The sequence below is a fragment of the Oryzias melastigma genome, unplaced genomic scaffold (assembly GCF_002922805.2).
Source record: "Oryzias melastigma strain HK-1 unplaced genomic scaffold, ASM292280v2 sc00365, whole genome shotgun sequence".
Classification (NCBI taxonomy): domain Eukaryota; kingdom Metazoa; phylum Chordata; class Actinopteri; order Beloniformes; family Adrianichthyidae; genus Oryzias; species Oryzias melastigma.
In genome coordinates this window covers 46921-58461 of record NW_023416963.1, presented here as the reverse complement: position 1 = coordinate 58461, position 11541 = coordinate 46921, and the positions used below count along the sequence as shown (strand labels likewise).

The window sequence follows — 11541 nt, the reverse complement described above, 5'->3', positions numbered from 1 at the left end:
AGAAAAAAATCATTTGTTTGTTTTTCTGCTCCACATGTAAATGTTGGTCTGCTCTATCATTTCACTTAAAAATCAATTTCCTAACAGCGTTTTATATATACAAATCAGGCCTCTCATCATCCTTCATCTTTAAAAGACTTGAAGTCATGTTGTCAGCAAAGCAGAAGCTCCAATCAATCATCTTCATCATCATCATCATCATGTTCTCTGTAGTTCTGCTGCTTCCGGCTGATGGATCTGTGAGTTTGACTGAGACAAAAATTCTGTTCTCTGTTGTTACATCACTAAACTGTTTGTCTTCTTCAGGTGTGAAGTGTGAACAGCTGACACAGCCAGACTCTGTGAGTCTACAGCCAGGTCAGAGACTGACCATCACCTGTCAGGTCTCTTATTCTCTGAGCAGCTACTACACAGCTTGGATCAGACAGCCTGCAGGGAAAGGACTGGAGTGGATTGGGATGAAAGTCACTGGAGCTTCTTACTACAAAGATTCACTGAAGAACAAGTTCAGCATTGATGTAGACTCTTCCAACAACAGAGTGACTCTAAATGGACAGAACATGCAGCCTGAAGACACTGCTGTGTATTTCTGTGCCTGAGGGTCACAGTGAAGAAAAACTCCAGAGCCTAAAAACTTGTCAAATTGATCTACCAGAGGAGGCGCTCTAACACCACCAGCAACAAAGACCAGCTCACTGAAAAACATAATTTCAAATTTTAATCTAAATGATTCCGAACATATAATAATTATAGTAATAATAATTACTATTATTAAAACTTCTCACTGTTCTTTTTATTCAGTGATCAATCAGAGGGTGGTTAAAAAGATAAAGTTTAGTTTTACAAATTCCACTGAATGAGAATACTTTCAGTGAAAATGTGAAACTAAAATAATTTTAAAAAATTGTGATAGAATTTATTTTTCATTTAATTGAAAAGGAAAAATACTAGACTGAAATAGTCGAAGAATTTCATCAAAGAATTTGATCGTTTTACCCAGAATAACATACGTGCTTTAGATTGTGTTGATTTACAATTTAAACTTTCTACAGTCTTTACTGAACATTTTTTGACAAAAGCAGATTAAGAAACTAAATGAAAGAGACCTGCAGCTCCAGGCTAGTGTCTCTAAAACTGTATTTCTTTGTTTTCCATTTCTTAAATTTAGCATTGCAGTTTATGAATATTCTGGATTTTAGCTGTCAAATAATATGTTTGCTGTTTTCAAAGTTGTTTATGTCAACAAGACTATTGCTTTCAATGTTTCTCTACTTTGTTTAAAGTAACTAAATATTAAGACGATTATCTACACAGAAACTTTAGTGACATGACAGGAGTTTGTGTTTGAGAGGAAGAGGAGGAGCTGAGGCAAACACAATCTGCCTCCATGTTTCCATGAGTATTAAAGAGGATAAGACTCTGAAAATCTCTGACAAACTCTCTAGACTGGACACAGAAATGACAGCAGCTACAATGAATAAACTTGACTTTGTGGTCACTTTTCTAATCCTGTTCTTTAACTGGACAGGTAGGAAACATATTTTATAGACTGATGGAAAGAGAAATGATTAGACTGCAATAAGGAATGAGTTTTGTGTCTGCAGGTACTGAAGGTCAAACACTGACTGAGTCTGAATCAGTGGTTAAAAGACCTGGAGAATCCCACAAACTGATCTGCACATATTCAGGGTTTAGTGGTGATCACTGGAACGCTTGGATCAGACAAGCAGATGGAAAAGGACTGGAGTGGATCGCTACTATCAACGATAGCAGCGGCAGCATCTACTACTCAGAGTCAGTGAAAAACCGCTTCACCATCTCCAGAGACAACAGCAGAAAGCAGGTGTATCTGCAGATGAACAGTCTGAGAGCTGAGGATTCTGCTGTTTATTACTGCGCTCGACACACACAGTGACTCAAGAGACACAAACTCTGTACAAAAACACCACAGAGAAACAAAGCAGAACACATCGTCTTGAAAGAAATTTTTATTGGTAAAACTCATCATAAAACTTGCTGTTGTTTAAAGTCTCGAACTTCTTGCTTAGTTGCTACATCAATATTACTAGAAATGATCCTGCAGGTTATTCAATAGTAAAAAATAATCCATTTAAAAATGTAGAAACCATTACTTGTGAAAATGTCTCAACAGTTTATTTTTATGTTATAATTTTGGAATTTAACTTGTTGAATGGAGTATGGTGGAGTCACCAACTTGCAAATCCAACATAATACGTGTTTATGCAAAACACAATTTCATCACAACTACATATAAACTCTTGAAGTGATTCTGTCAGCTGCATGTAAAAACATCAGATCATCATCATGTTGTCTGTAGTTCTGTTGCTGCTGGCTGCTGGATCCTGTGAGTCTCACTGAGAGAAAAGATCATTTCTGTATTTTGAATTCACTCTGACTTTTCAATGTTAGAAATATTTATTCTAAATACAACATTTTCTTCTTTCGCAGGTGTAAAGTGTGAACAGCTGACACAGCCAGACTCTGTGAGTCTGCAGCCAGGTCAGAGACTGACCATCACCTGTCAGGTCTCTTATTCTGTGAGCAGCTACTGGACAGCTTGGATCAGACAGCCTGCAGGGAAAGGACTGGAGTGGATTGGAGTGAAATACACTGGAAGCTCTTACTACAAAGATTCACTGAAGAACAAGTTCAGCATTGATTTAGACTCTTCCAACAACAGAGTGACTCTAAATGGACAGAACATGCAGCCTGAAGACACTGCTGTGTATTTCTGTGCCAGAGGGTCACAGTGATACAAACCATCAGCAGACCTGAACAAAAACCCTCAGAGCCTGAAAACTTGTAGCATGAATCCACCAGAGGAGGCGCTCTAACACCACCCAATAATGCATTTGCTTCAGTTCCTATTTCCTATTAAAAACAAAAGACTTGGAAACCACGACTTAACAAATTTTAGAATAAATTCAAGTAATTTCAAATCAGGTCAAACTTAATTTATAAACCACTTTTCACACATACACACAATGTTTCACAGTTTAAAATAATCTTTCAAAAAAAAAAAAAATTGGAAAAAATATATATACACTGTATATATCGATAAAACACTATAAGTGATGATGATTTTCGATCGCACCTTCAATCTGCAGATTGAATCTGGCATTGTCTGTTCACTTCTTGCTGAAAAGTAAAATGCTAAAAGATACATTTTTGACTCTCCAATCTTCCTGAATCTTTTTGTATGTCTGGATAACTGGGTACAAACTAAAAGATTTTTTAAAATCACTTTTCAGAAAAATAGTTTATTGACAAAAGCCTAATCAAAGACTTCAACACGATCCCCACACCTCTAATGATGATGCACTTAAAATGACATGAATGAGAAAAGTGTTTGTCTTTGTTATCAGTAATGAAATACAGTAATATGTTTAAAGACACATCAAATAAATAAAAAGATATATGAATGAACTAATATGAATGAACTAACAAAATTATTTGCCTGGATAAAAGGTAAGAATAACAAAATATGAGTGCATAGAATAACTGATAAAAAATTATCATGTATTTATTTATCTATTTATATTTTGTGTATATGTAAATTTCCATTCCAGCAAGAAGTCATCGTAAAAAGTTAAGTCTTGCATAGATACATAAATAACCTCAGATATAAACATCTAACTTTAATTTTACATTTTTAAAAGCCTTTTAAGATTTTTATAAACTTTATTATGGTAACATTCTGTTTGTTGAGTCCAAATCTTACCTTATAAGCTCCAAATTAATAAAAAAATAAATGCAATCAAAAATGACAGGTAAAGAAAGTTAGGAAAAGTGAAAAAAATTCCTTTTTATTGTCTTCACATTTGCATTTCCTAAAAATCACGATGATTTTAAATTCCCTTTATCTGTAATGCTGTGAAAAATTCTGGTAGAACATAAAAAAATCTCAATCTGATCATTTTCTGTCTTTTAATCCAATTGATTATTTATTTTATTATATGAGATTCGGAAGTTCATCAGAACTATTAAAGTTAGATTTATTATGTTTCCCGAAAACATATTAAAACAACAAATACATTTTGATGAAGAAAATATGATTAAAAATGTGACAGGATTCAACAGACTGATCACTTACTGGAGTAATTATTTCAACAACTGTAACATGAAGAGCAAATCTTTGATTTTTAACTGAATTTATTTTTTATATATAAAAAAGTAAAATAATTTGTGTGGACTTGAATAAAGTATTTTCTGATTGAAATGTGAATTCTGCTGAATGTGTCCTGTGAGGTGGAGTCAATGCAAACATGGACGTCTTCCTCCTCTACTTATCTGACAGCAGAGATGACAGCAGAGAAGACTGAAGTCAGTTTAACATGATGGACTGTAGGACAGGACTGCTGCTTTTAACTCTCTGTTATGCAGGTGAACATCATCATGCAGATACTGTAGATTTAGGAGGTCTGCTTTTTTTAAATCCAGTTTTCTGATTTTCATTCCCAGTTGCTGATGGAGTGACTCTGACTGAGTCTGGACCTGTGGTTAAAAGACCTGGAGAATCCCACAAACTGACCTGTTCAGCCTCTGGATTCACTTTCAGCGGCTATGCCATGAACTGGATCAGACAGGCTCCTGGAAAAGGACTGGAGTGGATCGCATTTGTACACACAAGCAGTACTCCAATCTATTACTCCCAGTCTGTCCAGGGACGGTTTTCCATTTCCAGAGATGACTCCAGCAGTAAAGTTTATCTACAGATGAACAGTTTAAGGACCGAGGACACAGCAGTTTATTACTGTGCCAGAAGACACAGTGAGAGACATTATGAGGACGGTCGTACAAAAAGTACTTCCTCTTTTTGTCTGTTTAAAATTATCTCATGAATGTCAAACAGATGCAGATTATATTAAAAACAATTCTGTTGAGACAATTTTGATCTCTGTGTTTTCAAAAAATAATTCTATCTTTGTTTTTTGACTGAGAAGAGTTAAGAACACCTGTCAGGGACCGGACAAGGACACAGATGCAGAAGCAGAGTGATAAGTCAAAATGAGGATTTATTGTCCTTCTTTTCTTTTGTTTAGCCAAACTCAAAAGAGACAGGCAACCCTGTGGCACTTGAAATAGCACACAAAACCATCTGGCAACAAGTGACAGAAAAGGGCAGCTTAAATACAGAAAATGCCAATCAAATGAAAGTGTGTTAATTAAGAGGGCAGGGGGAACAGGTGAAAAGAGAAAGGAAATCAAATGAAACAAAAACATATCAGCCCCAAAACCCCACAACACCAGACTGAGATTAGGCAAAGTTAATAAATTCTTAAAGTTCTTACTCCTCTTTTTGTTCATTATGGTATACAAATGGGATGACTTATAGCTTTAGTTGCCCTATATTGTGCATATTTTCGCTAATAATAAAAAAAAAAAAAAACTTTGATGCATTTTATCAAATGTAATATAAAAAAATCCAATCAATTTGGTCAATAAACTCCATTAAACTATCTGTTAAGTTTTACACTAAACAATATAAGTGCTTTAGATTGTATTGATTTTAAATTATGTTTATATCTACATTCATCTTCATCTTAATGACAGTTTCTCATATTTTCAGAGATAACATAAACCAACATGTTTTTCTCTTCTGACAGTAATCCTTCACACAATGTGGAATTACAACAATTCTGTGACTGATTTATTTGTTGAAAACTCTTTGTTAAACTCTACTAAATGATTGATTTTTTGTCAAATGCTAACAAGTATGTGTTCAATGTAAATGCTAAACATTGTATTGTAGGAATTATTGTAGGAATTTAAAAAAGGCGCAAAATTGCAGATACATCTAAAGAAATTCGAATTTTACTGTTATTTTTTGCATTAACTTGTCACTTTTAATTATTCTGGATTTTACCTGTTAAATAACAAATCACTCCTGTGTTAGCCTCTCTCCACTGGCTACCAGATGAATCCAGGATCAAGTTCAAAATCCTCCTGTTAACCTATAAGGCTCTGAATGGTGTGGCCCCATCCTATATTAGAGATCTCATAGTTCCTTACCAACCAGTCAGAACACTTCGTTCACAAAATGCTGGACTGCTTGTAGTTCCTAGAATTTCTAAAAGTACAGTTGGAGGTAGAACCTTCAGCCATCAAGCTCCTGTTCTATGGAATAAGCTCCCAGCTCATGTCAGAGAGGCCAGCACAGTTTCTACCTTCAAAACTAGCCTTAAAACATTCCTCTTTGGACAGGCGTTCTGCCAGGCTAGCTAGTAATCAGAGAATATTCCCTCTCCTGTGGTCCTTGTGAGGCTAGATTAATAAATTAATATTGATGCGTTTAAATATAAATTTAGATATCTATCATGGTTATTATTCAGATCAGCTCTGGGGTTCTGTTCTCTATTCTCATTTACTTCTCCTCTCTTCTATTCTACTATTTATTAACTATTGTATTTAGTTCTCCATGCTTTTGTTGGTGCAGTTCCATTCACATGTTGTTCTTCTTTCCCCACTCTCCTCTGGGGAGTGGGAGAGATTTCAGATCCCCGGTGGATCGCCCACGCTCCTGCTCCCGGCCATGGACCACGCCCCCGACACCATCCTGCATCTCTGAGTGAGTGATTCCTGCTGGGTCGTCTGTCCTCCTGCTCCTGGCCATGGACTACACTTCTGCTTCGTCTTGACTATGGACTTAATCATCACTCGTGTCTCATCTCTATATGAATGGACTCTATTTAAATACTTAGTTGTAGAAGCTAACTTTTCTTTAATAGTTCTGGTATCGCCTGTCCGTCCTGGGATAGGATCTCTCCTTCATGTGGGAATCCCTAAGATTTCTTCTCTTTTCCTGAATCAGGTTTTTTAGGAGTTTTTTCTTACCGGGAGGGAGGGTCTAAGGGCAGGGATAACCAGTTTTATTTAGTCAGATTAGTTTTTAGCAGTTGTTCATATTTCGAAGCCCAATGAGTTAATTTTCTTTGTAATTTTAGGCTATATAAATAAAATTGAATTGAATTGAAATAGTTTACTAACACTTTAGATGAGGTGCTGTAACTCATTCATTATCATGCTGACAAAGAGAGTTAATAAATTTGTCAAGCTTGTAAGTTCTTTAATAACATGGTCTATGAAGACAATCGTCTCCCTTTAGATGTGACTGAATCTTAAAAAGTATGTTTATAAACCTTATTCAGCTTATTGTGGTAATAAATGACTTAATTAGACCATATGAGCACATTAATAATGTTTGTCAATGTGTTAATAAATATTGTAAAGGAATCTTAATATAAAGTGTTACCAATACACTTTGTATTATATTGTTTTACCATAAATGTAAAAAATAAAAATAAAAAAATCAAGGGTAAAATAGTTGATAACAGAAAAAATACATCAGTTATTAATTTAAATAATAAAAAAGAAAAATCCTGTTTACCCTTCATCAGAATCTTAGTAGTTAGAGGTTCCAGTTTAGACTCACTGGACACTTTATTAGGCACACCTGTTCAACTACTCATTCATTCAAATTTCGTATCATTTAACCACATGGCAGCAACTCAATACATTTAGACATGTCAACTCAGTCAAGACGATCTGCTGCAGTTCAAACCGAGCATCAGAATGGAGAAAAAAGGGATTTCAGTGACTTTGAACGTGGCATGGTTGTTGGTGTCAGACAGGCTGGTCTGAGTGTTTCAGAAACTGATGATCTGCTGGGATTTTTACCCACAACCATCTCTAGGGTAAGCAGCAGTTCTATGGGTGGAAATGCCTTATTGATACCAGAGGAGAATAACCAGACCAGTTCCAGCTGATAGAAAGGCAACAGTAATTAAAATAACCACGGGTTACAACTGAGGTCTGCAGAAGAACATCTCTGAACTCTCTCAACCCAATAGATCCTTTTTGGAATGTGGTGGAACAAGAGATTGGCTCCATGGATGTGCAGCTGGAAAATCAGCTGCTACTGTGTGATGTTATCATGTCAATATGGATCAAACTCTCAGAGGAATGTTTCCAGTATCTTGTTGAGTCTATGCCACCAAGGATTAAGGAAGTTCTGAAGACAAAAGAGGGTCCAATCCGGTACTAGAAAGATGTACCCTATAAAGTGACCAATGAGTCTGTATGTTTCCATTCCAGTCCTTTTCCTGCAGCCCGTCTGAAACTTGAATAATGTGACATAAGTTGTGTTTAAGAGGAAGAGGAGGAGCTGAGGCAAACACAATCTGCCTCCATGTTTCCATGAGTATTAAAGAGGATAAGACTCTGAAAATCTCTGACAAACTTTCTAGACTGGACACAGAAATGACAGCAGCAACAATGAATAAACTTGACTTTGTGGTCACTTTTCTAATCCTGTTCTTTAACTGGACAGGTAGGAAACATATTTTATAGACTGATGGAAAGAGAAATGATTAGACTGCAATAAGGAATGAGTTTTGTGTCTGCAGGTACTGAAGGTCAAACACTGACTGAGTCTGAATCAGTGGTTAAAAGACCTGGAGAATCCCACAAACTGATCTGCACATATTCAGAATTTAGTAGTGATTACTGGAACGCTTGGATCAGACAAGCAGCTGGAAAAGGACTGGAATGGATCGCTACTATCAGCTCTGACAGCAGAAACATCTACTACTCAGAGTCAGTGAAAAACCGCTTCACCATCTCCAGAGACAACAGCAGAGAGCAGGTGTATCTGCAGATGAACAGTCTGAGAGCTGAGGATTCTGCTGTTTATTACTGCGCTCGAGACACACAGTGACTCAAGAGACACAAACTCTATACAAAAACACCACAGAGAAACAAAGCAGACAGCACTGTCAGCAAAAATAGAAACTGTATTAGGTTATATTATTATTATGTTTAAAACAATGCTCATTATAAAACACAAATTGTTTTCTTTAAAACCCTCTTCTAACATAGTGCATACATTTGACCAAAATGACCACAGTCAATGTAATACATAGAAATGCCAAAATCATTACTTTCTAAGTTATCCAAATCATCAACTTTTAAAACATAATTCATAAACTTAAGTAGGATGTTGAGGAAGGATGGAACCTCCTTTGAGAAAATGGACATCCTACTGTTTTATGCAAAACCGTCTTTCCTCATATGTATAAACTCTTGCTGTGATTCTGTCAGCTGCATGTGAAACATCAGATCATCTTCATCATGTTGTCTGTAGTTCTGTTGCTGCTGGCTGCTGGATCCTGTGAGTCTCACTGAGAGAAAACATAATTTCTGTATTTTGAATTCACTCTGACTTTTCAATGTTAGATATATTTATTATAAATACAACATTTTCTTATTTTTCAGGTGTGAAGTGTGAACAGCTGACACAGCCAGACTCTGTGAGTCTGCAGCCAGGTCAGAGACTGACCATCACCTGTCAGGTCTCTTATTCTGTGGGCAGCTACAGGACAGCTTGGATCAGACAGCCTGCAGGGAAAGGACTGGAGTGGATTGGGATGAAATACACTGGAGACTCTTATTACAAAGATTCACTGAAGAACAAGTTCAGCATTGATTTAGACTCTTCCAACAACAGAGTGACTCTAAATGGACAGAACATGCAGCCTGAAGACACTGCTGTGTATTTCTGTGCCAGAGCGTCACAGTGATACAAACCATCAACAGACCTGAACAAAAACCCTCAGAGCCTGAAAACTTGTAGCATGAATCCACCAGAGGAGGCGCTCTAACACTACTGGTGAATGTTTTTAGAAAGAGAAGTTGGTCACTAATAAACTTTTATTTGTGTTTTAAGAATAATTTAAATCAAACAGTTTGACAAATTTTGACATTTAAATTAAGTTCTTTATATAATCAACTATTGAACATTTGAGTCAATTCATAATTAGATTTTTGCAAATATTATTCATATCAGAATAGCAAAGGCAGATGTAGGAGACTGGGTTTGTATTGAAAACTAAAACTTAAAAACAAAATAACTGAACTTGACTAAAACACTAAAGATATAGATAACAAAACTGAACTCTAAGAACCTGAAAATAAAAGACTGGTGCACTTATATTCCAGATATTTTAATTATGTATCATAAAAACACTAACACAGGCCTAATGATAGTCAGTTATGTTCTGTTTTTGAGAATAGAAACAGTGATATCATTCTTTCTATATTAAGTAATATATCATTTATTTTATTTTTTGTTGCAAGTTGGCTTTTAATCTAAAATGTTACAATTGAATGGCATTTTTCTAACAAGAAGATTAGTTTAACTGCTTAAGATTCACCACTGTATTAATTTCAGCTAATTACCCTTAGTGATGTTTTCAGTTTTTCCTTGTAAGGTCTTGTTCTGTTCTGTTCTGTTCTTTTTTTTCAGTTAATTTAATGTTTCACTTTTCTGCCACCAGACCTTGTCTGACATTCCTGACAGTTAACAAGAAAACTGAACAAAAAGCATTACTTTTTTAGTTTTTATCTGAATTTACTTGTGGTTGAGTGTCGTGATCTTCTGTTTTAAGCCAGCATTAAAGATTTGCAGCTGTTCATAAGAGTCATTTCCTTTCTGTCTGTGTCTTTGGGACACCAGCTGAGGCAGTGAAACTTTGACCAAATCACAAGAAGAAAAACTAAACTTTGCAGATGCAAAAATTTGTTTCACTGCTCAGTTTGCGTGTCAGTAGATGCTTTTATCTGTTCCCATGTTCTGTATCAACTATGTATTCAAAAAAGGGATTGCTGCAGATTTGTAGATTTGATTGTGGTGTTTGATTTTTACCTTAAATAACTTATAATATAAATACAGGAAACAACTGAACACACCATGAACAGGTTGAAGACGCTGCATTGTTGTTAAGGATTTACTACTGTAATATGAGAGAACGCTTGAATACTTTTGCTAAAATTGGTTTAAACCACCTGAAACATTTCTCTGAAACTACAAGAAAGAGAAGATAAATTCACTCAAAGTAAATATTTGATGAATGTATGTACAACTCTATCAAAAGTGATAAACTAAAACAAATTAAAATTAAATCTGACATCATGTGGCAAATAATAGAAAGCAAATTAAAGTCAAGACAACAGTGGAAAACTTTTAAAAATAGATGTTAAAAAACAAGTAAAACTCAAAGAGAAATAAAATGAAAATAGATCATGTATATTTTTGCACCAGTTGTCATTTGAACTGTAGAAAAGTTATTCTTGTTGCTTGATTCTGAATCAAAAGTTACTGGAGCCGCACTCTCATTTTATAGAGAGAAAGTTTTTCTGTGAGCAGTTTACATGTTCTCTGTCTGTGAGTTTTATCAGGTCAGTCCAGCCTCTTCCCACAATCCAAAACACACTTCATAGGTTGATTGGGAGACTCTAAATGATCTCTTAGGTCTGAATGTGAGGTTGTTTGGTAAAGTTTCTGTGTCTCCCTGTGATGAACTGACCAACTGTCCAGATTCACCGTCAGTGGCTGAACTCCAGCAACTCTGGAACTCTGTGTGTGAATGAGCAGATATAGAAAAATGACAGATGAACAAAAAGGTTGTTTTATAAAATGATGATTTTGAAATAACAGCATCTGATTAAAAAATACATATTTTG

The 11541-nt window shown here is 35.5% G+C and overlaps 5 gene segments (V, D, J or C); all 5 read left to right on the top strand.

The window, feature by feature from the left end:
* Positions 1-146: 146 nt before the first annotated feature.
* On the top strand, positions 147-599 carry LOC112140264. The segment is given in 2 exon segments: positions 147-243; positions 307-599. Coding segments are annotated over 2 exon segments (390 nt in total).
* Positions 600-1306: 707 nt separating this feature from the next.
* On the top strand, positions 1307-1915 carry LOC112140263. The segment is given in 2 exon segments: positions 1307-1528; positions 1605-1915. Coding segments are annotated over 2 exon segments (444 nt in total).
* Positions 1916-2325: 410 nt separating this feature from the next.
* Positions 2326-2846, top strand: LOC112140251. The segment is given in 2 exon segments: positions 2326-2365; positions 2470-2846. Coding segments are annotated over 2 exon segments (345 nt in total).
* Positions 2847-8295: 5449 nt separating this feature from the next.
* On the top strand, positions 8296-8737 carry LOC112140262. The segment is given in 2 exon segments: positions 8296-8350; positions 8427-8737. Coding segments are annotated over 2 exon segments (366 nt in total).
* A 402-nt stretch (positions 8738-9139) lies between these two features.
* LOC112140252 lies at positions 9140-9671 on the top strand. The segment is given in 2 exon segments: positions 9140-9190; positions 9295-9671. Coding segments are annotated over 2 exon segments (345 nt in total).
* The last annotated feature ends 1870 nt before the right edge of the window (positions 9672-11541 follow it).